At 33.2% G+C, this 24,586-nt stretch overlaps 1 protein-coding gene across 2 annotated transcripts in view; it reads right to left on the minus strand.

The window, feature by feature from the left end:
* Positions 1-249: 249 nt before the first annotated feature.
* Positions 250-24,586, minus strand: part of CSMD3 (CUB and Sushi multiple domains 3) — a 1,311,859-nt gene continuing 1,287,522 nt past the window's right edge. For both annotated transcript variants that reach the window (XM_038555367.1, XM_038555366.1), the window contains 8 exons: positions 21,674-21,785; positions 19,262-19,441; positions 17,017-17,082; positions 13,939-14,097; positions 10,858-10,970; positions 8,165-8,252; positions 5,942-6,077; positions 250-2,235 (listed from right to left, as the gene is read on the minus strand). In XM_038555367.1, coding sequence (XP_038411295.1) covers positions 2,076-2,235; positions 5,942-6,077; positions 8,165-8,252; positions 10,858-10,970; positions 13,939-14,097; positions 17,017-17,082; positions 19,262-19,441; positions 21,674-21,785 — 1,014 coding nt within the window. In that variant the 3' untranslated portion in view covers positions 250-2,075. The remainder of the gene's footprint in view (positions 2,236-5,941; positions 6,078-8,164; positions 8,253-10,857; positions 10,971-13,938; positions 14,098-17,016; positions 17,083-19,261; positions 19,442-21,673; positions 21,786-24,586) is intronic.

Below are 24,586 nucleotides of genomic sequence, written 5' to 3' on the forward strand. Positions count from 1 at the left end.
TTCTAAGATGAGGTTCTTATGATACTATTATATTTAGTGGGAATCTGTTTACTTCTAAAAGTGTGTCACACTTGGGGAGCTGTAAAATATAAAGCAGAAAAACACTCCCATGTCTCAATATTATGTTGCTAAATAACTATATAAAATGCAGTTTGGGAACTTTAAAACACCAAATAAATTTGCTATCCAGTACACTGGCAGACAATTTTGAGAAGAATACACATTTTACAAAAGCAATTATCCATTTTTATTTTGTTTACATTGCACTGAAAATTTACATCATACTTTTACAAAGTTTTTTTTTTCATAAAAATATACTTCTTTACAAAAGTGTATGCATTAATATAAGAGGAGTAGCCAGTTGCAGAAGAAACATTGTTTAAACAAGATCTTAAATGTATTAACCTTAACATTAATGAATGAATCATTGTTATTGCAGTCATTTGAATAAACAAGAATAAATAACTGATGGCATAAAATTTAAAACAGCATCCTGTCAGTAGAGTACAATGTTGAGAAAATTGTATGAATTTCCAAAACAATGTATCTCAAAGTGGTTTACAAGAAATTCACTAAATGTTGTAGAGATAGATCCAAGCAGCGCTTTCGGGTGCAATGATTTCTCTTAGGCACTCTGTCTCATGATACAAAAAGTCGAAACTGTTTACAGAGTTATCCATATTTGAGAGGGACAACAATAAAGAGTTCACACTGGGTACATAATTTATTCAATGACCTAAAACATGCTATAAAAGGAAGACAATGACCTATTAAATCAATATGCTGGCATTACTGTGATACAGTTGTAAATGAGCCACCAATAACTTGCAAATGCAAACCATAATTTGACAACGAAAGAAACCTGTCATATCTGAAACCTGCTTCTTAAGAATAATAGTATACAAACTTTAAAATATATGAAAATTGGGAAAATCTACAATTTAGGAAATAAATTTATATTGGTGATTTGAAAGTGTAAATTGTTTGTAAGCATTATATTTATGGGCTGGTCCAAAATGTGTTTAACTCACTGTTAGATAAAAGTTAAAAGCTTAAAATCTTATGTTCCTAACTCATTGTTGATAAAGGTTCAAAACAATGTTAAATAAATTTAAAGGCTCAACTGGAAGGAAAATAGGATATACCAGAGACTAAATACAGTAGATGAATAGGTTCTATTTGGTCTTTCGAGAACTTTGGAAATTGTGGTAAAGGATTGTAAGATTGGTGTCTCAGATAACTGCAAAATCATCATTATTATAAATAATTTTTGCCAGCTAGAGTGGTTTCTGGGTGACAAAGCAGATTGAAGCAAGGTAATAAACTACTGCCCCACAGCTTACGGAATAATATTGGTTACAACATAATGAGGGAATGGGGAGAATACCACAATGATCTTGCCATTTGCAGAAACTGTGACTACCAGTCTAAAAAAAGAATAGAAATATGATGCTGGAGAACACCAGAAAGAGTCAAATCAGAGTAGGCAGTCTTATCTCTTTTGTGACATCAATTAGCTCATAAATACTTCAGAGTATGACTCAATCTGCAATAACTATGGAAATAAGGAAGACAATGGCTCAATTAACAAGAACGAACAGTGGATAGAGTGGTGTGAAATATGGATTCATGGTATGATGTAGCTCATGACAGTTAAAGAGAAGTCAGTGATCTATTGACTCTTGTAAGTATAGCTCTTATTTCTACCCTATATCTTTTTTTTTTAAACCCAGTCCCTCTAATATACTTTATAAAGCACAGAAATACTGAGAGTGGATGCTCCTCCAATATATGCAAATAAGTTTATGTTTTAGAATAATCTCCTTTTTAAAAAAAGCAAATAAACTGTGAGTAAGCACTCTCAGAGTGCAGCCAAATTTCTGTAAAACTCTCCATGGTAAACATGAAGAAGAATTATAGTCCAGTTTATGAAAAAACACTCTTCTCTATCATTCCTCAGGAAAAGGTGACCCAGCAAGTCCTGAAAAGTGTGCTTTAATTTGTTAGCAGTGAACTAAATGTACACTGTTTTGTGTCGATTTCCACTCTTCTGAAGGAGATGAAGAGTTGCCGCATTATACCATTGTGCAGACCGTATTCAAGTTGGGATCAAATCGTACTGCCTTTCCTTCCACTGACTTTGCGTTGGTGTCATACATGGGGTTCTCAAAAGCTGCTTGGCCATTGTTATTTTCATGAACTGAACATCCTGTATACTGTGTTTTGGGTGCAGTCCTGTTGATGAGAACATTGATTAGCTATATGTTAGCTTTCTTCTAGAAACAGCAAAGTAGGGCTCAAACATAATATACTTGAATTATCATTGCTAATGCATAATCTGACTTCAAAGTATTGGTTGAGAAATCATAAGCTCAATACATCAAATTTGAACTATTTACCAGTCACTCTTAAACCCTGAGTGATTTTTATTATTTACATATAATACATATTAATGTACAGAACCAATATGAGTAATACAGGTATAAATAAATGTCTTATGGCTATTCTCATAAATTTAAATTTTCTGATGCAATAATAAATAATCATTATGAATTAGCATGTATACTATAAATACTATGGTGATGATAAAATTTAAATCTCATTACTATCCATCTATCTATCCATCCATCCATTCATTCATTCATTCCTTGAATATTTACTGAGTATCTGTTATGTGCCAAGCATGTCCCTAAGCATTGGATATAAATTTTTTTTTAAAGAGATTACAAGGAAGGCATTACTTTCATGGAGCTCATAATGTAGTGATAGGAAATAATTAATAAATATTTGTTAATTAAGTTAAAAAGTAAAAAAAAAAAACAAAGCAAGAAAAAATAGGTAATAAGAATTGTTCTGATGACAAGGAAAACTGTTGATATGATAGGAAATAACAGGGACCCACTTTAGGAGAAGTGATAAAGAAAAGCATCTCTGAGGAAGTAAAGAGTAATCTGAGACTTGAAGGACAAGAAAGAGACAGGTCTACACTAATTAAAGAAGGATTTCAGAAAGAGCAAAAAATTAACACAGAGGCCTAACTTGGGAAGGTACTTGAAGTATCTCAAAAACAGAAACACTCAATTTTCTTAAAAATTATATACATTAGAATAATACATTCAAAATCTTAAAGAAGAAATGACTATACTGGTAATTAAGTCATGAAAATAGTTTCCAAAGAGTTACTGATAATTGAACATTTGGTTTTACTAAAATACATGGATTCTAGTCTGGCTGGTATAACTTGCTAATCTTAAATTCCTGTTTCATTTTTGTTGTTGTTGTTTCTCTCTCCTTTGATAAATCTTGTATCTAGTTTCCCCCATCCCACTTCATAATATGCTGATATTCATTTGGTACAATGGCAGACTTGCCCCTACCTATTTCTGGGCCCTAATTCCTAAGGTAGATATATCTTAAAATAAATCTGTTTCTCAACTCCTTTGTTTACAACAAACACCACAAATTTCAACTACCTTATCATATTTTGTATTTGCTATTATATTATTTTACTTTCCCTAATGCATTTTCTGAATTTTTCTCTATACTAAAAATTGCTAGGTGATTTGCATGACAATAAATTTTGTTAAAGCTATTTTAAGTTTCTTTCAATGGGATCACCTAGTTATATTGCTTACAGCTTGCTCTTGCCAGGTGCATAATTCTAATGGATAGTATTTGTCTCCCTTTTTTCAAACTAGAGTCATAATAAAAACCAGAAGCAACATGATTTTCTTTTAATTAAGCAAGAATTGTGAAGATACAAAGATGTGTCCTTTTACCAATATTAAACAAGAGTTTTAAGGAAAATGATATAAAGTTTTGAAAAGTTTTATGCTATCAACAAAAATTAACTTGAAATAAATTGAACCTTTAAGTATAAGAGCTAAATCTAATAAACTCTTTGGATAAAACATATAGGTCAATCTGATCTTGATTCATGACCTTGAATCTGGAAATAGTTTCTTAGCTATGACACTACAAGCACATAAGAAACATAAGAAAGTAACATAAGAAAATTGACAAATTGAACTTTATCAAAATGAGAAACTTCTATGTATCAAAGGACACTACAAAGAGAGTGGAAATGCAACTCACAGAAAGGGAAAATTTTTGCAAACCATATGTACACTAACAATCTAGTCTTCAAAATATATAAAGAACTTTTACAATTCAACAAGACATACAACCCAATTAAAAAATGGGCAAATACTTGAATAGGCATTTCTTCAAAGAATAATGGCCAGGAAACACTGAAGAGATGCTCAATATTATTAGTAATTAAGGAAATGCAAATTAAAATCACAATGAGATACCACTTCACATATATATTAGGATGACTATAATTTAAAAAAAGAAAGAAAAGACAACAGAAAATAACAAGTGTTGGCATGGAGGTGGAGAAAGTTGAACAGTCACACATTGCTGGTGGGGATACAACATGGTGCAGTTGCTCTGCAAAACAGTTTGTGCTTCCCAGGAAGTTAAATGTAGAATTACTATATAACCCAGCAATCTATTTTGAAATATATACTCAAAAGCACTAAAGCAGATGTCCAAACAAAACTTGTATACAACGTATATAGCAGCACTATTCACAATAGCAAAAATGTAGGAACAAGCCAAACACCCATCAACTGATAAATGGACATATTTAAACAGAACACATTCAAACATACAATGGAATATTACTCAGCCATATAAAGGAATGGAGTACTAATCAATACTATAACATGGAAGAAACTTGAAAAAAAACATGTTAAGTTGAAGAAACCAGATATAAAATATTATACTATTACATGATTCCATTTATATGAAATACCCAGAATAGGCGAACAAGTAGAGAAAGCAGATTAGCAGTTGCCTAGGGCAGGAGTGGAAAGAATGGGAGATGACTAATTAATGGGCATAGAGTTTCCTTTTGGGGTAATGAAAATATTCTGGAACTGGCAGTGATGGCTCCATGGCATTTGAATATACTAAATGCTACTAAATTGTACAAATGGTTTTGTGTTATATATATTTTATAAAAATAGGTTTTTGTAAAAAAGATTGCAATGGCTTGCTTAATAAATAAATTTAGTGAAGATTTTTTTATCCTTAATAAAATTTGGTATCGTCAAGGCCTAAGCAGCTAATAATATTCAATTATTACAAATTCATGTAATATTAAATATTAAATAAATTTATATTAAATAAATTATTCTTAGATAATCTAGACTGAAATATATTTAAAAACGTCAGTTTTGAGAAAAATGCATTTAGGTAACATTCATTTAATTATCTGGTTACCTATATGTGTTTTTCTTCATAAAAGTAGTCCAAATAGCAGACAACAGTATAATAAAGCCCATCACTTGGGATGTTGTAATGGGCATAGTAAACAAGGACAAACCAATAATATGCATAGTCATAGAGTAGATATATTAGAAAGATAACCATAATAATTGCATAATCTCCTAAAACCAGCAGAGGAAAAGGAGATTAGGGGATTTTACTGTCTGTCAGCATGGGTAAAATTGGTCAGTACTGTCATGTGAACTAAAGAGGATTGGACACGAATTTCCTAGTTCTCTAAATCTGGCAGCAAGTATCACCTTTTTAATTTAAACCTTAACCTGGATTTTGTATCTCTAAAGTCTCATTATGGATAATGCAAAACTAACTGATACAATTAAGTATGTACCAGGAAACTGATAGGCAAAAGTACCAAGGGTTAAATTGAATGCTTGCAATTTTTGTTTTGTCATGTTGGGGTGGTGGGAGGCAGGCCAGGGAAATTAGGTTTCTAACAACTGTTGCGATATTTGGCACACATTGTTTTCGACAACCCAGAAAAAAAAAAAAAAAAACAAATGGAAGTTAGGAATTGAACTAGAGTAGTAAAAAGAACATGAAATAAAAGATTTGGGAAACGTTTTATAGGTAATATCAACAAACTTACCTTTGTTTATAAAGATAAAATCCAAATCCTGCAAATATAAGTGCAAAAAAAGGCACAAGAATAGCAATGGCCACAGAACTACTGTTTGTACCATGAGGCTGATTTGAAGAATTTGAGCCTTCTGACATATTCAATCCTATAAAAAAAAAAAAAGTCAACTTTATTTTATCACAATTGATTTTTATTTTTATGAAGTGATCATCTTTCTTTCTCAGGATATCTACTTGGAAATGTACATAGTAAACAAAAGTAATTCACGACACTTCAACTCTTTTCCACACAAGTTTGTATAGTGCCTTCTATGTACAAGACATTTTTTTCAGGAAAGAATACAGAATGAAAGCAGAGTCTCTGGACCAAAGAGTTTATACAATTGTGGGAAGAATACAGTGACACAAATAAGTGTAGACATCAAGCATGAATTTGATCAATGTGTTTTAGGAAGAGAAGGACTGATTCCATCTGGTGGTATATAAGAATGCATTCTGCAGAATATACAGTATGAGCTTGACTTTGAAGAATCATTAGAACAATGAATTGAGAAGGAAGCAGGATCATCATAAGCCCAGAAATGGGAAGGTGAGTAGCATATTTAAAAGATGTGACAAGCGCTAGGTGTAGCTGTGTGGAAAGGATGTAGAGGTAGGCATGAATGAGTGTGTAAGAGGAAGATGCTAAAATGATAAAACTATGGCCATATCCTGAAAAGCCATCACATAATTCTAAAAAGTTCAAATTTATTACCTACCTGCAGTGAGGGACAGCTGAGAGTGTTTAGAAATAAGAGCCTCTGTGATAAGACACACAATTTAGAACATTGACTAGGGTGGGATAGACTTGAGAAAATTGGGACTGGAAGCAGGAGTACTTCAAAGGTCATGGCAACAACCCAGATAAAAATGGAAATTGATCTGTATCTTAGAGCATTAGGAAGAACATGAAAAGATAGAGTTAGCTGAACATTTTGTAGTTAAAAATCAACAGAACTTGTTTGTGAGGATAAGAGGTAGAAGAGCACAGGATGAGAAGCATTCTACTTGAGGATGAGTAAATGGGGAAGATGTTAGCACAATTAGGAAATGAGAAAAATCAGGTTTGTCAATGTGTTGGCATACGGATAGGGGAAGAGAAAATTGCAGACAGGTTGTCTTTCACTTTTTCCTTTTATTTTCCCCAGACAGAAATAACTCATTTTTATAGGTTCTGTTTTAGACATATAGTGTTTGAGATGTTTTTGAGAATAGTAGGCAAAAATATCTTGCATTAAATTACACAACTATGTTAATGTATTCTGTTAATGAATGTTGTATCTGGTCTTCAAAATTAACACAATTTTAGGCAAGACATTATCTGAAATGACATCTTACTATTCTTATTCACTTTGAGAAAGCTAATTTCCCTTTTTGATAAATAGTTATGTTCAAACTAAGTTATACCTTAGTCTAGGTTAAAAGTTAATACTTTATTTTTTACCCCATTTTTCCAGGGACTCAAAATATTTAGGTAAAAGTTCAAAGTAATGGAATTTCTAATATGAATATCAAATAGTAGTTTTAGAGTCTGAATTTATTCTTTATATATCAATACCATAATATAATAATGGGAGACAATATACCTTAAGAAAATTATATGCCACAAGCTATGTTAATAATTATATTTGCCCAAGACCATTAAATATTTATGTACATTTTTTAGAAGAGTTGGGAAGAAGAATGACAAAATTCTGTGCCTCCCATTATAGGAAATTTACATATCTGAATAGTACAAAGCCCCCAAAAGAGGTCTATTCCTCAAAGTTATTTTCCCTTTCCAGACCATAGGAATTTTTCAAAGTGCCACTACATTTTTGAAAGAGAAAGTTGCAATATTCAAACTGAAGAAAAGTACTATAGTTCTCATGAGATAAAAAAATCATTTACAGTTTAATATTTTCTTTTATATCTGTATCGCTTTTTCTCCTTTTTACTTGCTAAGGGCAAGACAGTGTGTCATATTTATTAGAAATATGACAAAAACCAAGCACTGTACAGGGTTGGTACATAGAGAATCAATATTTTGAAGAATGTGATTACTTAAAAGGCTATCAAATGTATCAATGTATAATCCTGACAATGCAAAATTCAAAATGTAGTAAGTGTGCCTAATGTACAGAATCCACTGTATTTTTCTTATGATGTCTAGAGTAATAAAGGAACTACATGAAAATGAAAATGAATACATTACCTAGTCTTTGTAGTCCAAATTGCCCATAATCTTTGCCCTGAATAAATCCTTGAAATACATAAGTAGCTCCATCAGGCTCAGCAGAAACCTAAAAATATTTATAAGGTTGATTAAATCTGAAGATTGGACACAGCTATATTTTCCCAGCCTTAATAAATATTCAGTTTTACTTTTAAATGAATGTTATGCAGAGTTTCTAACTCTGTATCTTCTTCCTATATAAAACACTACACATTGTGTAAATTTGCCATCATTATAAGCAAAATCAAAATGTTGATTTTTAATAATTAGAATATTAGAAAAAAGGGGATTGGTTATTAATATAATAATATAGATATATAGAGATTTCTTTTAGCCTAAGAAACCTACTGTAAAAAAAAGGGGGTAATGATATGGTGAAACAGAACAAAGCAAAGGATCAATTAAAATTTAAAGTAGAAAACTGTACTTTGTAGATTCAACTACTATTTCGCATGTATGCACTCTCTCTCTGCGTCCCACCAATCTACATAGGTCGAATGTACTTTCCATCTCATTGGGTTTGGTCCTGTGACTTGCTTTGGCCAATGAAATGTGGGTGGAATTAACAGTATGTCAGTTCTAAGCCTAGGCCTTAAGAGGCATGTTTCCCATTATAATAAGTGAAAGATGCCAGTCACAAAAGACCACATATTACATGATTCCATAAATATGAATATCTAAAACAGAGAAATCCATAGAGATAGAAGATAAATTTGTGGCTGCTTAGGGCTAGGGTGGAGATGAGAGGTGGATGGGTAGGGTGATAGCTAAAGGGTGTGGAGTTTCTTTTTGAGGTAATGGAAATATTCTAAAATCAACTGTAGTGATGGTTACACACTTGTAAATATACTAAAAGCCACTGAATTGTACACTTTAAATGGGTGAAGTATATAGTATATGAATTGTATCTCAATTGAAGTGTTTAAAACACCTTACCCGTCAGAGCTTCTGACCTCTGACAAGAGAATATGCTCTGGGTAGCTGCTGCCCCTCCAGCCTGGGCCCCAGAATAAGAACCTAGAGCAGATCTGAACTTGCTACCACAGCCTCAAGTGGAACACCCAAAAATAGCCCCAGATACATGAGAAAGAAAAAAAAAAAAAAAAACTTCTTTGGCCCTGAGATTTTTGTGGTTGTGTCTAATGCTGTAAATGCTGACTATACCATGTATCTTGCATGTGTATAAAATCTTATATTTAAAAAAAATACTTTACGTGCATATTGTGATTTGCTCTCATAAATAAAATAGAAATATATATATTTCATTGTTCCTGATAACTAGTAATATGAATTTGCTCATAAGATCGTTTTAATTAGGGCAGCCCTGGTGGTGCAGTGGTTTAGTGCTGCAGGGTGTGATCCTGGAGACCTGGGATCGAGTCCCACGTTGGGCTCCTTGCATGGAGCCTGCTTCTCCCTCTGCCTGTGTCTCTGTCTCTGTCTCTCTCTCTCTCTGTGTGTGTCTCTCATGAATAAATAAATAAAATCTTTTAAAAAAAAAAGATTGTTTTAATTAGTTACCTAAGTCCTGTATACTATTGTAAAGGTTGTAATAGACCTTGAATTCTTACCCTAAAAAGCAAAATATCATACCCACCCGGCCATAGCAGTCTGACATGTCAGAAGAAGTGATTATTTCCTTATTATCAGACACCATAGTCTAGTCATGGTCATTTTTAAAAATGAAATGCTCCTAAAAGAATAGCTCAAACTCTAATATTTAAATGAGTGAATTCATTTTGTTTACTTCCTAGATGAAATAATACAATTACACAATTTGAGTGCATTGAAGACATGAGTTAATTTCCAACTCCACAAATAATGGCACAGATAGGGAAATAAGATAAACATTTTTTCTCCTTGGGTCCTAAACTTACTGAAGCCTATGACTTACTATCTTCTTTCCCACTAGGTTTTCCTTATAAAAGAAGACCTGTTAGTTGTTAGGATGTAGCCAGAATTCTCCTGCTCATTTTTTAAGAAAGACTCTGGGGGAATATGTGAATAGAGACTTGTTGCATCTAACTGCCAATTTAGAAATTCCCACATAAGTGGCTGAATAGGACAGGGTGATTCCATGGTGAAGCTATGGTAACTATTTCTCCACTTGAAATAATTCACATAACTTTCTTTTCATAAACAGGTTCATAAAATATCTCAAATATTTATAAAATATCCTACATCTGTTAAATTTACAGGAAAAAAAAATAAGTGTGTTGAGCATACTTAGTTTTTCTGATGCATTTTGTAAATATGCTGCATATGTTTTCAACAGTAGACCCAGACAAAGAATGAATTATATGTTACCTAGATATATTTATCATAGTATTGACCATAGACAAAATACATTTGATGAAACCATAAAAAAACCTATATGGCCTTCATACACATAAATACTACGAAAGTAGGCAAAATTCATCAGGATCCAGTCATTCTAGGTTTAACATTCTAGATTATTAAGTATTTACACTGAATCTTTTTCTCAAAACAATTTACCCAGAATAGTATTTTTGCCATTTTATATGTGCATGTGTGTTCATAATTAGCTAAATTTAGAAATTTACCTTTTTCCGTAATCTTAATGACAAATTATAGCACAAATTGGTTATTAAAATTAGCAGCAGACATTTAAAGAGCAATACAAAAAAAAAAAAAAAAAGAGCAATACTTACAAAGCCATCCATGGCCCAATTGTCTTCCTTCATTTTCTTCACAGAAGCATGAGTTGGTGCTTTAATAAGGTAGATATGTAACATTAAGCGAGCTTCCTGGCTTTTATATACCCCTGTAAAATGTAAGGACATTTTAGTCTACCAATTTTGTAAATAGTTCTGCTTTATTTTATTGTCTTTAACTCTTTAAATATATCATGTAATGCATGTGACAGGAACAGAAATCAAACAAGGGCAAGTCAAGACCTGCTTCATCCATATGCTTTCCACAAATCCTGCAAAATATGTTAATTTCTCAGCTGAAATTCTCAACTTAAATCTTAATTGTGAGCTTTAAATTACCTATGCTATTAATGAAGTATTATCATTCTTAATAACATCATTCCATGATATTGTAAACAAAATTATTTCTGCCTCCAGTGAGATTTAAAATCTTCAGGGCAGCCCCGGTGGCGCAGCGGTTTAGTGCCGCCTGCAGCCCGGGGTGTGATCCTGGAGACCCAGGATCGAGTCCCACATCAGGCTTCCTGCATGGAGCCTGTTTCTCCCTCTGCCTGTGTCTCTGCCTCTCTCTTCGCTCTCTCTGAATGAATAAATAAATGAATCTTAAAAAAAATAAAAATAAAAATAAATAAATAAATAAATAAATAAATAAATAAAATCTTCAAAGATGGAAATCACATGTTAAAATTCCTGATATTTTTCTTAATAATGAATTTGGTGCCAACCCAATTGAAAGAATATTCTAGGTGCTATTAGAGCCATAGAGGAGAAAATATATGTTCCTATCTAAAGATAGGATGCTTAAAAGTATTTCCAATAAAGTAGGAGATATAAGTCAGATACATAACCAACTAAAATACATGAAAAAATATGATAAATAAAAGGCCAGAAGAGAGAGGGATCATTTCACAATGGAGTGATTAGGAAATGCTTATGGACTGAGTCCTGAAAATAAAGTGAGATTTTTAGTTTTAGAAGGTAAATATAGGTAATGGCATAAAAGAGAAAAGCAAACATATATATTATGTTTTTTTTTTTTCTTAAACAGTGAGTATTCTAAGAGTAGGAGTAAGCTGGGATATAAATGTGCTTAGGGGAATATTAGGAGATAAGAGTCTAAGTAAAAAATATGATTAACTTATGGTTGAAATTTGATTCCTTCATTCATTTATTTAATCTTTCACCTATGTTATAAAGTTTCATAAGAATATGCTGGGAATACAAAGATGATCCATAGATTTTGACCTAAACTAAGTTACAGTTACTAGGGAAAGACAAAAATAATGAAAAATAATATTGCTGGGAAAATGTTATAATTGATTTATATGGAGACAGTGAGAGCAAATGTATCTATTTATGTTTTTTCTATATTTGTAGGAATTTATTTTGAAATTTCTCTAGGTTAGATTAAATATACATTTATTTTGTGCAAACTCATAGAAAATAAAGAGAAAAAGGTTATGTCTCAAATCAGTAGTCATAATTTTATTTTGTTACTATATAGCTTTTTCAATTTACATCACTGTAACTGTGTATAGTTTTTTAAAAATATAATACATATTAGCTTCCAAAACTTTAACAGAGAATCATTCAATAATACAAAATGTTTGACAGTTCTCCTAAAATATACAAAATCAATAAATATAATGTTATTTCCATTTCATTTATACCACAAATTATCTTATTATTGATAATCTTTAGGATATACATATAGCCAAGAAGCTTATGTATTTATTTTAGAAAGGGAGAGAGAGGGCAGGAGAGGGCCAGAGGAAGAGGGAAGGAGAGAATCCCAGGTGCAGCATGCCCAGCACAAAGCCCAACATGGGGCTCAATCTCATGACCCTGGGATCATAACCTGAGCCAAAATCAAGAGTGGGATGCCTAATTGATTGAGCCACCCAAGCACCTCAACAGCCAAGACATTTAAATTTCCTATTTTCAATATCAATATTTTAAAAATATTATTTAAATAAGGGCAATTCAAATTCATCACTTGGACAATATTCACTGAGACTTATTTTGTTCCAGATGCTTTTTTAACTTTTGAAATAGTATGAACTAGAAGGCAAAGAGCTTCCCTCTTAGATCTTTTATTATTGGAGTATAGACAAATAATGTCATATCATGTTATGTAATTTACCACACTATACTATACCATAAATAGTGAAAAGAAGAAAGTGAAAGAGGATAAGAGTGTGTGAGACTAATAAGAGTGTGTCTGACTGTGTTTGTGATGAGAATGTTGCTTTAGATAGGATCATTGGGATACTGTTAATGGAAGACATTTGAGAAAACATCTGAATGTCAGAAAAAAAAAAACAGAACAAAGGTAATGACGGAAATGTGCAGTAGATTGAGGACACAGAAACTTGAGAAGGCTGAGCAGTTGGATAGGGCCTCTGGGTCCCTCAAGCATGTTTAAAGTAGCATAGATCTACCTTTTCTGTCTTCAGTTATGGTATCCATCTAAATATTCTCATTTGAAGAAACGATTCTGTGTCCATAAAACAGTTGCTAGTCACTTACCTGGTCTCTTTGGTGTTATGTGAATGCAGAAAGATTTAGTTATTCAAATCAAAGAATTTTTCAAATCAAAAGAATTATTCCATTTCATGATGTCTCATTCTAGCTACATCAAAATATTCATGAACAAGCTTATTTCAGAATCAGAGTTTTTCATTTGTGTAGTAATATTCATGTATCAATCCAAAAATCAGAAAGCCTTGTTTCTTTTTTTTATTTTATTTTTATTTTTTTTTAAGTTTTTTATTTATTTATGATAGGCAACAGTGAGAGAGAGAGAGGCAGAGACACAGGCAGAGGGAGAAGCAGGCTCCATGCACCGGGAGCCTGACGTGGGATTCGATCCCGGGTCTCCAGGATCGCGCCCTGGGCCAAAGGCAGGCGCCAAACCGCTGCGCCACCCAGGGATCCCAGAAAGCCTTGTTTCTTAATAAATTATGAATGTCATTAAAATGTAACAAATATTTCACAGTATAAAAATCACCAATAAAAATGATGCAATTATAGAAGTGAAGGCATAATGGCACTGTTTGCTGTTCTTTAACGTGATACCTGAAAGTAGCAGTTCCATGTTGCTATTGCTGAGTGTGGCATTGACTCTCCCAGTGGAAGCATTGAAACTAGTAACTGTCAAGGTCATGGGTTGTTTCCTTCCTTTGAAATTGTAAGAGCCTTTCCATATGTAATTTTGGGCAAACACATCATCTGGAACTGTAAATAGGTTAAACACATACATTAATTTCATTGTACCCTGTAAATATAAACATTAAAAATTAGATTAATGGATATTAGTTTATTGAATAATGAAATTTTGCTAAACACACAGCAATGTGAAATGTGTATTACAAAGTGAATTCTTCATATATGTGTTTCAACCTTTTTTTGGAATAAACCAAAATTGCAATAACCTAGATTTGTATTCATACATGAGTCATCAATCAAAGACAGACAACACCAATTAAAGACATAAGGCTTATATTCAGAACCAGCTAAACATCAAATTTACTTATATTTGGTATCCTCTAGTAACATCTTTCTTTCAGAAGGAAAATAAAATGATTTTACTGAGCCAAGTCAGTCTATATAAAAGTCCCAAGAGGTCTGCTTTTCTCCAGGCAGTATGAATAGATTTATAGAAGGAAGAGCATGGGGTTAAAACCCCCTCTTGCAGAATAGGACTTAAGGACTGTTAGGAGGGATGCTCTTTTGTCCCCTTACAGAAGACTGAGTTCAGTTATTCCAATAATAGATGCTCCTGAGGAAGAACAGGGCTCCACCATATTGACAGCTTTGAATTACAGTATTTTTAGAGAGAGAGAGAGAGCAAGTGACTGGGGGAGTGGGGGTGTATGGGTGTAGGGGGGGTGGAATCTTAAGCAGAATCCATGCTGAGTGTGGAGTCTGAGGTAGGACTCCATCTCACTACGAGAAATCATGACCCTGAGATTATGACTCTGAGATCACAATTCTGAGATCATGACCTAAGCTGCAAACTAAGAGTCAACTGACCGCACTACCCAGGCACCCTTCATAGAATGAGATTTCTTGACAAGAAGAGATTTTATAAAATGGGATGACCTGTTCTGTTCCTTTAACATTTGGCAGAACTCATCAGTAGATCCATAAGGACCTGGTTTTTCTCTATGGAAATAGTTTTAAACTCCTACTTTATTTGTTATAGGATCACTCAGAATTTCTTTTGTTAGTTCTAGTGAAATATACTTTTCTAGTAAGTTGTCCATTTTTTAAAAGTTGTTTTTGACAGTGTTCCATTAATATAATTATAATTGATTTAATCTACTATCTGTGTGGTTATATTCACATTTCCTTTTTATTATTTAATTTTTGTTGCTTTTTTTTTATCAATCTTACCAGAAATTTTCTACATTTCCCCCCCAAATAACTACTACTGGGTTTGTTGAGATTCTTCTATTGCACCTTTAGCAGGCGGGAGTGGGGGGATTGTTTGTTCATTTTATTATTACACTAATTTTCTTCTTTCTTTTGTTTAGTCTGTTATGCTTTATAGATCTTATAAATAGGGCTACTTAATTCATTAATTCTGTGGCTTTCTTCTTTTCTAATGTAAGAATTTAAAGCTACAAATTTCCCTCACAATTTTGCTTTTGGTATAGTCTCCAAGTTTTGATATTTAGATTTTTCAACATAAGTTCTAGTGTTATATTTTCTATTTCTTATTTAACTTATGAATTCTTCATGAGTATGGATTTTGTTTTTAATTTCCACATAATCAGAGGTTTTTAAAATATACCTATTTTCTTTTTAACTTTTCTTGCATCATGGTCAGATATCAGATCTGAAGACTGACTTTGCTTTGAAATTTATACATTTTATTAATTGCTTAATATATGATCACTCTCATGCTTGTCTCATACGCTTCTGTATAAAATATATAATTTATAATTGTTTGATGCAAAAATTTTTATATATGTATATTGGGTCAAACTAATTAATTGTGTCCTTCCATATTATTTTTTATTTTTATGCCTGCTTGATTTATTGATTGGTGACCATAAGTCATATTTTGCCTGGGAAATTCAAGTTTTACATTTGATATACTGGAGTTATTATTTAAAACACCTATCTGCTACTAGATAAGCCATCTCCCTTGGAAAATTCTGCATTGCTTGACCACTGTAGTTTTCTGATTCCATTGCTAAACTTTCTCTCTTATGTTGACATATTCTTTGATTGCCCTAGTGGCATTCAGTCTATTTCCAGTGCATGTTAAATAAATCAGTGTTTCAGACTGATTTTTTTTTTTTTTTTTTTTTTTTTTTTGTGGGCACTCTAGTTTTATAGCATGTACCTTGAGAACTTCTGAACACAACTAAAATTAGAAACTAACACTGTTTCTGGCTTCATATAACTAGACCAAATCTATCTCCAAGGTACAGAACAAATGCTAAATCTTTAATTTTATCTGTAGCTTTTAATTTATATCATATAAATAAAATACAGACTAATACTAAAAAAGCAGCTCTCATATACTGAGGGCTTACTATGGGCACAGCACTTCACATTTCATGAAGTTCAAATTTTATAAACTAATCATTGTTTCTTTTGAATAGCTAAATAAATGTAGGCTCAGATATACAACATAACTTTTCGAAAGTCATAGTGTAGGAGGCAAATAACATGGTAATTACATTAAAATCATAAAACTGAGAAGCCTATGTTTTCAATGACTAAATTTTAAATTCTCATTTTTAAAATCAATAAACTAGAAAACAAAATTGCTGAACTTTTACTCTCATATCAAGTGTATTTTGTTCCTTCTTTAAAAATCTATATTGAAAATGTCTCATCTTTTTTGTTTTAATGTTTTAAATAAAGCAATGCCAATATAGTATAGTAACTTTCAGATACTCCTAAAGAGATATTTTATGAAGAGAACTATAAACATTATTTGGAATATAAACATATCTCAGAATTACATTTCTTGAGATTCAACATCTTAAAATATAAATTTTTAAATTCTAAATAGTCAAATTCATGGTTTTCCCATACTGAATATATATTTTTCTAAATAATGTTCACTTTGTCAAGAAAACAGTATATCACTTTTAGAAATCATGACTTCTAGAAAAAACAACTGAAATTACTAACCACTTAGCTTTGGGCTGGGTGTTCCTAGTGCAGGTCTTGGATCTTTCACCAATATTTTCGAACCAGCTATGAAAAAAAAAAATTAAAAGGTTTACAAAGGTTAATATAATTAATAACACACACACACATAGTAATGCATTGTCAATTTTATTCTCTTACATATCATATAGTTTTCTCCAAAATGTCCTATTCATCCTAACATTTCAGCACTACTCAACACTTCTGTTGTACAGCTAACAACTTCAGCAATTACCCCCATTATAGTCCAATAAGAAAAGGGAAAGAATAGTGCTGCCTTATCATTTTAGAATTTTCTTTTTTATTTTAAAGAACATGTAAACCATGTAAATCAACATGTCAATAGTTGATTAAAGCATGGTAGCTGACGGCTATGGGTATGTTCCTATTGCACAAAAGAAGAAATAATTTGGTAGGGTATGTGTTTAAAAATCAAAATTTGTGAGACACTTGGGTGACTCAGTGGTTGAGCATCTGCCTTTGGCTCAGGGCATGATCCCGGGGTCCCAGGTTCAAATCCCACATCAGGCTCACCACAGGGAGGATGCATCTTCCTCTGCCTATGTCTGCCTCTCTGTCTGTCTTTCATGAATAAATAAATACATATTTTTAAAAAAATAAAAATTTATTAAGGTGCTCATGGTGTTATAAGAAATTGGATAGACTCAAAACTAAAGAGTCAATACTAAGGTTTTAAGCCAAACCACAGGTAGTTTAAAACAAGGGAAATCATATGAGTTACTGGATATGCCTGCAAAGTTATAAGAGCTATGACACTCAGTGCTTATAGACTGTGGTACAGGCAGATCTTTTTTATAAGGACTATATAATGTCTTTAAAAGGTTTTAGGGGAAATAATTTGGGTGAACAACACTCTGACTCCAAGACAGAGAACAATTTGGAAAGGAAGGGATATTGATAAAGAGAAGTTAGGAGTCTGTAGCAGTAGTCCCAGTAGAGATAATGCTGTTAGCCTACAATAGTAGTGATGATAAACAGCAAAGTGGATAGATAAAAAAGTTATTGAAATTCTGTTGGATTTAAATGGACTTTTAATCTTTCAATCTCATGAAAAATTTAAAACAAACTGAATAGTGTTCTTGCTAAGAGAAGAAAGTGAACACATTTCAAAAAGAAGGTCATTAACATTTGTGAACGCTGCAAGAGAACAGGAATTAGAAGGGCTGGAAAAAAAAAAAAAAAAGGAAAAGGAAAAGGAATGTATTGATGACCTTATCGAGAATTCTAGAAAAAACTTCCTTTATTCCTTGTTTTGAACACACAAGCCTTTTTTCCTCTGGTAAATTCAGTGGTACATCTTATCCAGATGGGGACTATTCTGATCAAACAGCAAGAGAAGTGGAAATTTCACTTAGATCTAGTCAAAATACTGTATCACCCTGGTTGACTAACAGATTTAGAGGTGGGCTCCATTTAAAACTGACAACCAGACTCTTATCAAGAAGAAGAAGCTTTGACAAAAACTCTTCTAAACCAAGAAGTATGCTGGCAGAAGTTTTTCCTACTGTGGTAGGTTGAATAATGTGACCTCAAAATTCATGTTCACCACGAATCTCAAAATATGACCTTTTTTTGGAAGTAGGCTCTTTGAAGATGTAGTTAAATAGGGATCCTTAGATGAAATAACCTTGAAATCTAGTGCCTGGTGTCTTGATAAGAAGAGGAGAGGACATGTAGAGATAAATAGGAAAGGAAGCCACATGAAGATAGAAGATAGAAGACAGAACTTGGTATGGGGAAGCTCTGAGCCAAGGAATGCCAAGGATAGCCTGAAGCTGCTAAACAGTAGGAAGAGATAAAGCATGATTTTTCCCTAGAGATTTCAGAAGGTACATGGATCTACCAGCACCTTGATTTTGGGCTTCTGGCCTCCAGAACTGTGAGAGAATAAATTTCTGCTTTATTAAGCTATCCAGCTTGTGGTACTTTGTTACAACAGCCCAGAAAACTAATACATGTACCATGAAGAAGTAACTAGAAGAAGAAATAAAGAAGAAAAAACAGAGCATGTAAAAGAATTTATAAAAAACACCTCAATAATATCTGTGTGCCTCTGGATCCAGAAGTGCCTGCCCTTGGAGTTGGCTAATATATTTCCCTTATTCCTAAGCTAATCTGAGTTAAGTTTTTGTCTCTTGCATTTTATTTCAGGAAGGCTGATATACTAGAATAGCTTCTGTGAGAAACTTCCACGATGAAAACTTACCTTCACAAACAGGAACTTTTCCAGTCCAGGTGTTATCAGATCTACATACTCTATGTTCTGTTCCACCTGCTAAGAAGAAGCCAGGCTGGCAGGTATAAATGAGTGTATAGCCATGAGACGGAAGGTCCATTCCTACTACATTTGCATGAGCAGGAGTTTCTGGTTGTTTACAGCTGTGGGCTATATTAAGAAAAAAAAAAAAGAATAGCATTCATTTTTTATAGACATGTTAAGAAAATTTTGAGATGAGAGTCACAATACATATTAGAGGCATGTTATATAAATATACTTTTGCATAGTTATTCTAATCAATCAAGGAAATGTATCAATGTCAATATGCATATTAATTTCACAGGCTATCATGTCCTAAGCAGTCATCTGTGGAACATGGGTAGGTGTTAAGAGGGAAGCTAAAGGAGGAAAAAGACTTACTGGGGATAATTAAGCTCATAAATATGTTCTGTATCACTATTCTAGAAAGTCAAAATAATTATCATTTTAAAGGATCTAAGAAGTCCTTTAGTAAGATACCTTTCAAAGGTGGTCAAGCTCAGCTTTTCTATACCAGTTTATGAAATATTATTTTATTATTTATTTTATGTTTATTATAAATTTTAAAAAACATGTTTTCTAAAGTTAAATACAACCACAGCTCAGTATGTTACTCTGACATTAATACTTCCTAATGCAGAAATCATAACTTAATAATTTTTTACATGTGGAATTTTCTGGCCATATTTTGTGTCCATAAGTAGCAGTATCTTCATTTTTTTTAACTTCTGTCTCCTTTTCTTCAAGGTTCCTCTCACTCTTGATTCTCCACCTCTCTTCCATTTTACCCATATGTATGCCACTTCTTGGCCCTGCCCCCAGTTTCCATTTTATATCTTATAAATACTATTCCTTTCTCAGAGATAGATGCTACAAGGAATTTCCTTCCTAAACAAGAAGCATTTTCTGATGGTTTGTTCATGGATAGGGATACTTAAAAGCTTGCCTCTGAAAAAAATGTTCTGTGGACAAATTTGCTTGGAAAAAAATTTCCATTTGTTTCCCAATGGAGATTCACAAAGCTATAAATAAGAGCTAAAATGTTTAAAATGTTTTTAAAAAACATTTAAAAAAATATTGTGTGATAAACATTGTTATATGTTTTATATTTAATATGAATCCATTAATAACATTTAATCCTTATGGAGGAAATACTCTAAGGATAAACACAAAAAGTTAGCCTCTACTACATCCTTTTTTGGCAGAGAGGGGCATTACTATATTCTTAGTCCTCACATTGTGCACGTAGTAGAAGTTCTGAAATGCTTTAAGTAATCACTCTATTTAAATGATCATATCCTATATAGAAGTTATCAAAGAACTCTGGTTTACTATGAAATACCTAGTTACATCTCACACATGTTCTAAAGTACATGCTCTACTGAATTCTCTTTAAGGAATATTGCCATATTTAAGTATCAACCAACCAGGCATGTGAATGACTTCTCAGTGGATCATCCTGCTGCTTTTCAGTGAGCCTCGGGTCCATTGGGGCCTCCTGTGTTCATTCAGGTGGTTCTATACAGGGCTAGCCTAACTTCACAGGATTTATTGAGACTTCAGCAAATCCTAAAAGTTGGTCACCATTCTGATGAGTATTTCTACTCTTGCTTACTCTTTATTGTTTTTCCCCAGAAGGCTCAGGATTTTAAAAGATAGTAAAGAAGATAAAAAAAGAGAAGGTGGGAGGGTAAGAGATAAGTAATTCACCAGCTGAAATTTATTTCTAACTGTAAGTCAGAAAAGACAGCTTCATGACCTTGGGCTTTGTTCTTCTTTAATCTGTACGGCAAGTGCTCTCAATTTAGGGTCAGTGCACATTTAGAAGCTCCAGGAAATCCTGAAATAGTATTCAAATTTTTGGTCAAACTATTCATGCGTATTTCCTTCCATGGATGTTTCTATCTTTCTCAGATTCTCAGAGGGTTTCACAAGTGATAAAGAATTAAGAGGCACTAAGTTGGAGCCTTCTGTATTTCAGCATACTTCAGATTCATAGGTGCAGATCTCTAAATTGATAAACTAATAATTATCTAAAATTTCCAGATGACCAAGCTAAACACAATTACAAGAGGTTTGCAAAAAAGCCAAAATAGTGCTCCGTATCTTATAGCTTCTTCTTCTTCTTCTTCTTTTTTTTTTTTTCTTATAGCTTCTTTAGAAAGAATGCTCCTTAATGGGTATTGGGGTTTGATATAGTAATAAATTTATAGACGTAAATTATGTTTTATCATAATCTTTAAAAATCCATGTAATACATCTTTTGTACAGATTTAGATTTACTTCTCACTTGTAAGAAAAAATGCATATAAATTCCTATCTGTGGTAAGTATAGTATAATTTCTTAGCCACAATACTTACGTATGCACTCAGGCTGAATTCCACTCCATGTGAGGTCAGGAAGGCATGTGCGTGTTGTAGACCCTTGGAGAAGGTGTCCCTTTTTGCAATGGAACTGCACAACACTTCCTACCTGTAGCAAATTACAGAGAAAAATGCAAATGTACCAATGCAGCTTCTAATATGGCAACAAATAGAAAAAAAAAAAAAAAAACTTTGGATAAGAAAATGCTTTCAAAAGAAATTCTGCATGGTAGAAACTGGAAGGAAAAGATATTTAAAACTGATTTAAGGGCAGCCCGGGTGGCTCAGCAGTTTAACACTGACTCCAGCTCAGGGCATGATCCTGGAGACCCGGGATCGAGTCCCACGTCGGGCTCCCTGCATGGGGCCTGTTCTCCCTTGGTCCGTGTCTCTGCCTCTCTCTCTCTCCTCTCTGTATTTCTCATAAATAAATAAATAAATAAATAAATAAATAAATAAATAATAATAAAACTGATTTAAAATAAAATGAAAAAACTTACATCTGTTTGTATACATATCATCATCAAATATTTGAATACCCAGTGCATGGATAGGTGCCAAACTTTTTGCCATGGTAGTCTGAAGAAAATATACAAGATACCAAAAGGCCAATAAGCTACATCTGAACACAAGACAGACAGGTAGATAGTTAAATAAAGATAAAGCAAGATGGTTGAAGACAGAGAAATAAAGATAACTAACAACTTAAGAGGCAAATGAATATAGAAGATCGTAAATGCAATATGAGATTATATGCAAAGGTGTTTAGATGCAAAGATTGTGATTGTAGCAAATATACGCTATAAGATACGGAGTTTACACTAAGCTTTTAAGGATGTGGATTTTAGATAAATACATAGAACATAGTTTTCAAAGTGTGGTCCCCAGACTGGTAACCTCAGCATCATTAGGAACTATGTAGAAATGCATTTTCTGAGACCTTATTCCCAGGCTCCCCTGAATCAGAAACACTGAATGGGACCAGCAATCTGTGTTTTAACAAGCCCTCCAGGTGATTTTAAGGAACAATAAAGTGTAAGAACAACTGATAAAAAACATAGAAAAGATAAGAACACGATGTATGAAGGTTCAAATATACATCATATAGTTTAGGAAAAAGAGTACATTTGATTGGTTGACATTCACACAGTGAGCTGGGAAGTTTCAGGAGTGGGGGAGGTAAAGTGACAGTGAGATACACCAAAAAAGAAAACAGACCCCAGAGTAATGTGTATATGGCTTTAACTCTGGATCTGATCTTGCTTGAATAAGGTGTATCCCCTATTTGAGGCTGAATCTATAAATAAAGATAATATTTGTCTTGAGATTTGTTTTAAACATTAAATGACACAGGACATATAATATACTCCATACAGGGATGGCACATAGGTTTTAAATAAATTCCAACTATAATTATTAAGTCAAAGATACATGTAAGAATCAGTTTCTGAAGGGTCTCAAATAGCCAGCTACGGCACTTGAAATCTTTAATGAAATCATAAGGTTGCTAAAGCTCTTGCTAGAACAAGTAAAATTTGTGTTGAAAATTAAATTAGCCCATTGCATAAAGAAACTACCAAACAAACAAACAAAAAAATGACCAGCAGTAATTATAATCATGAAGCCAGCACTACTATATTAGATTTGAATGGATAAAGGCTGAATTAACTTGTGTCAGTAGACTTGGGAAGGATGTTGTTTACTCAAACTACATTACAAGGAGAAATCATCAGGGTTTATTAAATAATTATGGCTGGAGGACAAGGTGAGAAATATTTAGTGCCTGCCACTTCAGCCTTCCCCGAAATTGGGAGTCTGAGAATGATCAATCATCCTCTTAGTATGTTTCACAAATACCCTATGTCCTTCCTTCCTGGTTAGTTCCTACTCTCTGCTGCTAAAGGAACATGGCACTAAGCTTAAGGTGACATAATTTGATCCAAGATTCCATTTGGACCTTGAGAGTAGCTGAATGCTACAATTTCTTATATTCTCATTATTAGACAGAGCTATGCTCTACCAAAAACATTCAATGTCAACCATCACTCTCTGATAGCAACCTTTATTCTTCCAGTTATCTTACATTGTGTCTTCCCAGACACCCTCACGATAGCCTTGAGTAGATCCCTTACCCTCTTGACAACCTGTTTTGTTCAGGGCCACTCACTGTCCAACTCCACTGTCTAACTCCAGTTAGCATGTTCATTCCGGATTCTATATAAATGAAGTCCCTCAAATTGTACTCCAGAGCACACAGTTCACATACCCTGAAGTTATGCAATATAGGGCTACATATTTTGACTCTGTCATATAGACTAGATTATGTGATTGATTATGTAGACTTTGTAATTTTGTTCTTCAGTAAAACCAGTTTTACAAAACCCATCTCCTATATCAATCCAGCGATCCTAGTTTACAGTAGATTTTAGTTAATGGCTGCCACCTTCTACCCATAAATCTCCCCTCATTCAATCTTCCACCAAATACTGATAATTTTGCATCTTAAATCTTAAACTGTCTCATTCTCCATTTCTCTACTTAATATATCCTGTTTTAGTCTTCAATATATTTTCTACAGGTCTGGTTCTCAAATTTTAGGGGGATCCCTGGGTGGCTCAGCGGTTTAGCGCCTGCCTTTGGCCCAGGGCGGGATCCTGGAGTCCCGGGATCAAGTCCCGCATCGGGCTCCCAGCATGGAGCCTGCTTCTCCCTCCTCCTGTGTCTCTGCCTCTCTCTCTCTCTCTCTCTCTGTCTATCAAAAATAAATAAATAAATAAATCTTAAAAAAATTTTTTTAGCAGATATCACAATCAGGAGGACTTACCAGAACACAGAGAGATGAGCCTCCCTTGAAAGTTTCTGACTAGGTAGATCTAGGGGAAGCCCAGAATCTGTATTTCCAACAAGTTC

Source organism: Canis lupus, chromosome 13 (assembly GCF_011100685.1).
Source record: "Canis lupus familiaris isolate Mischka breed German Shepherd chromosome 13, alternate assembly UU_Cfam_GSD_1.0, whole genome shotgun sequence".
In the NCBI taxonomy this organism is placed as follows: Eukaryota; Metazoa; Chordata; class Mammalia; order Carnivora; family Canidae; genus Canis; species Canis lupus.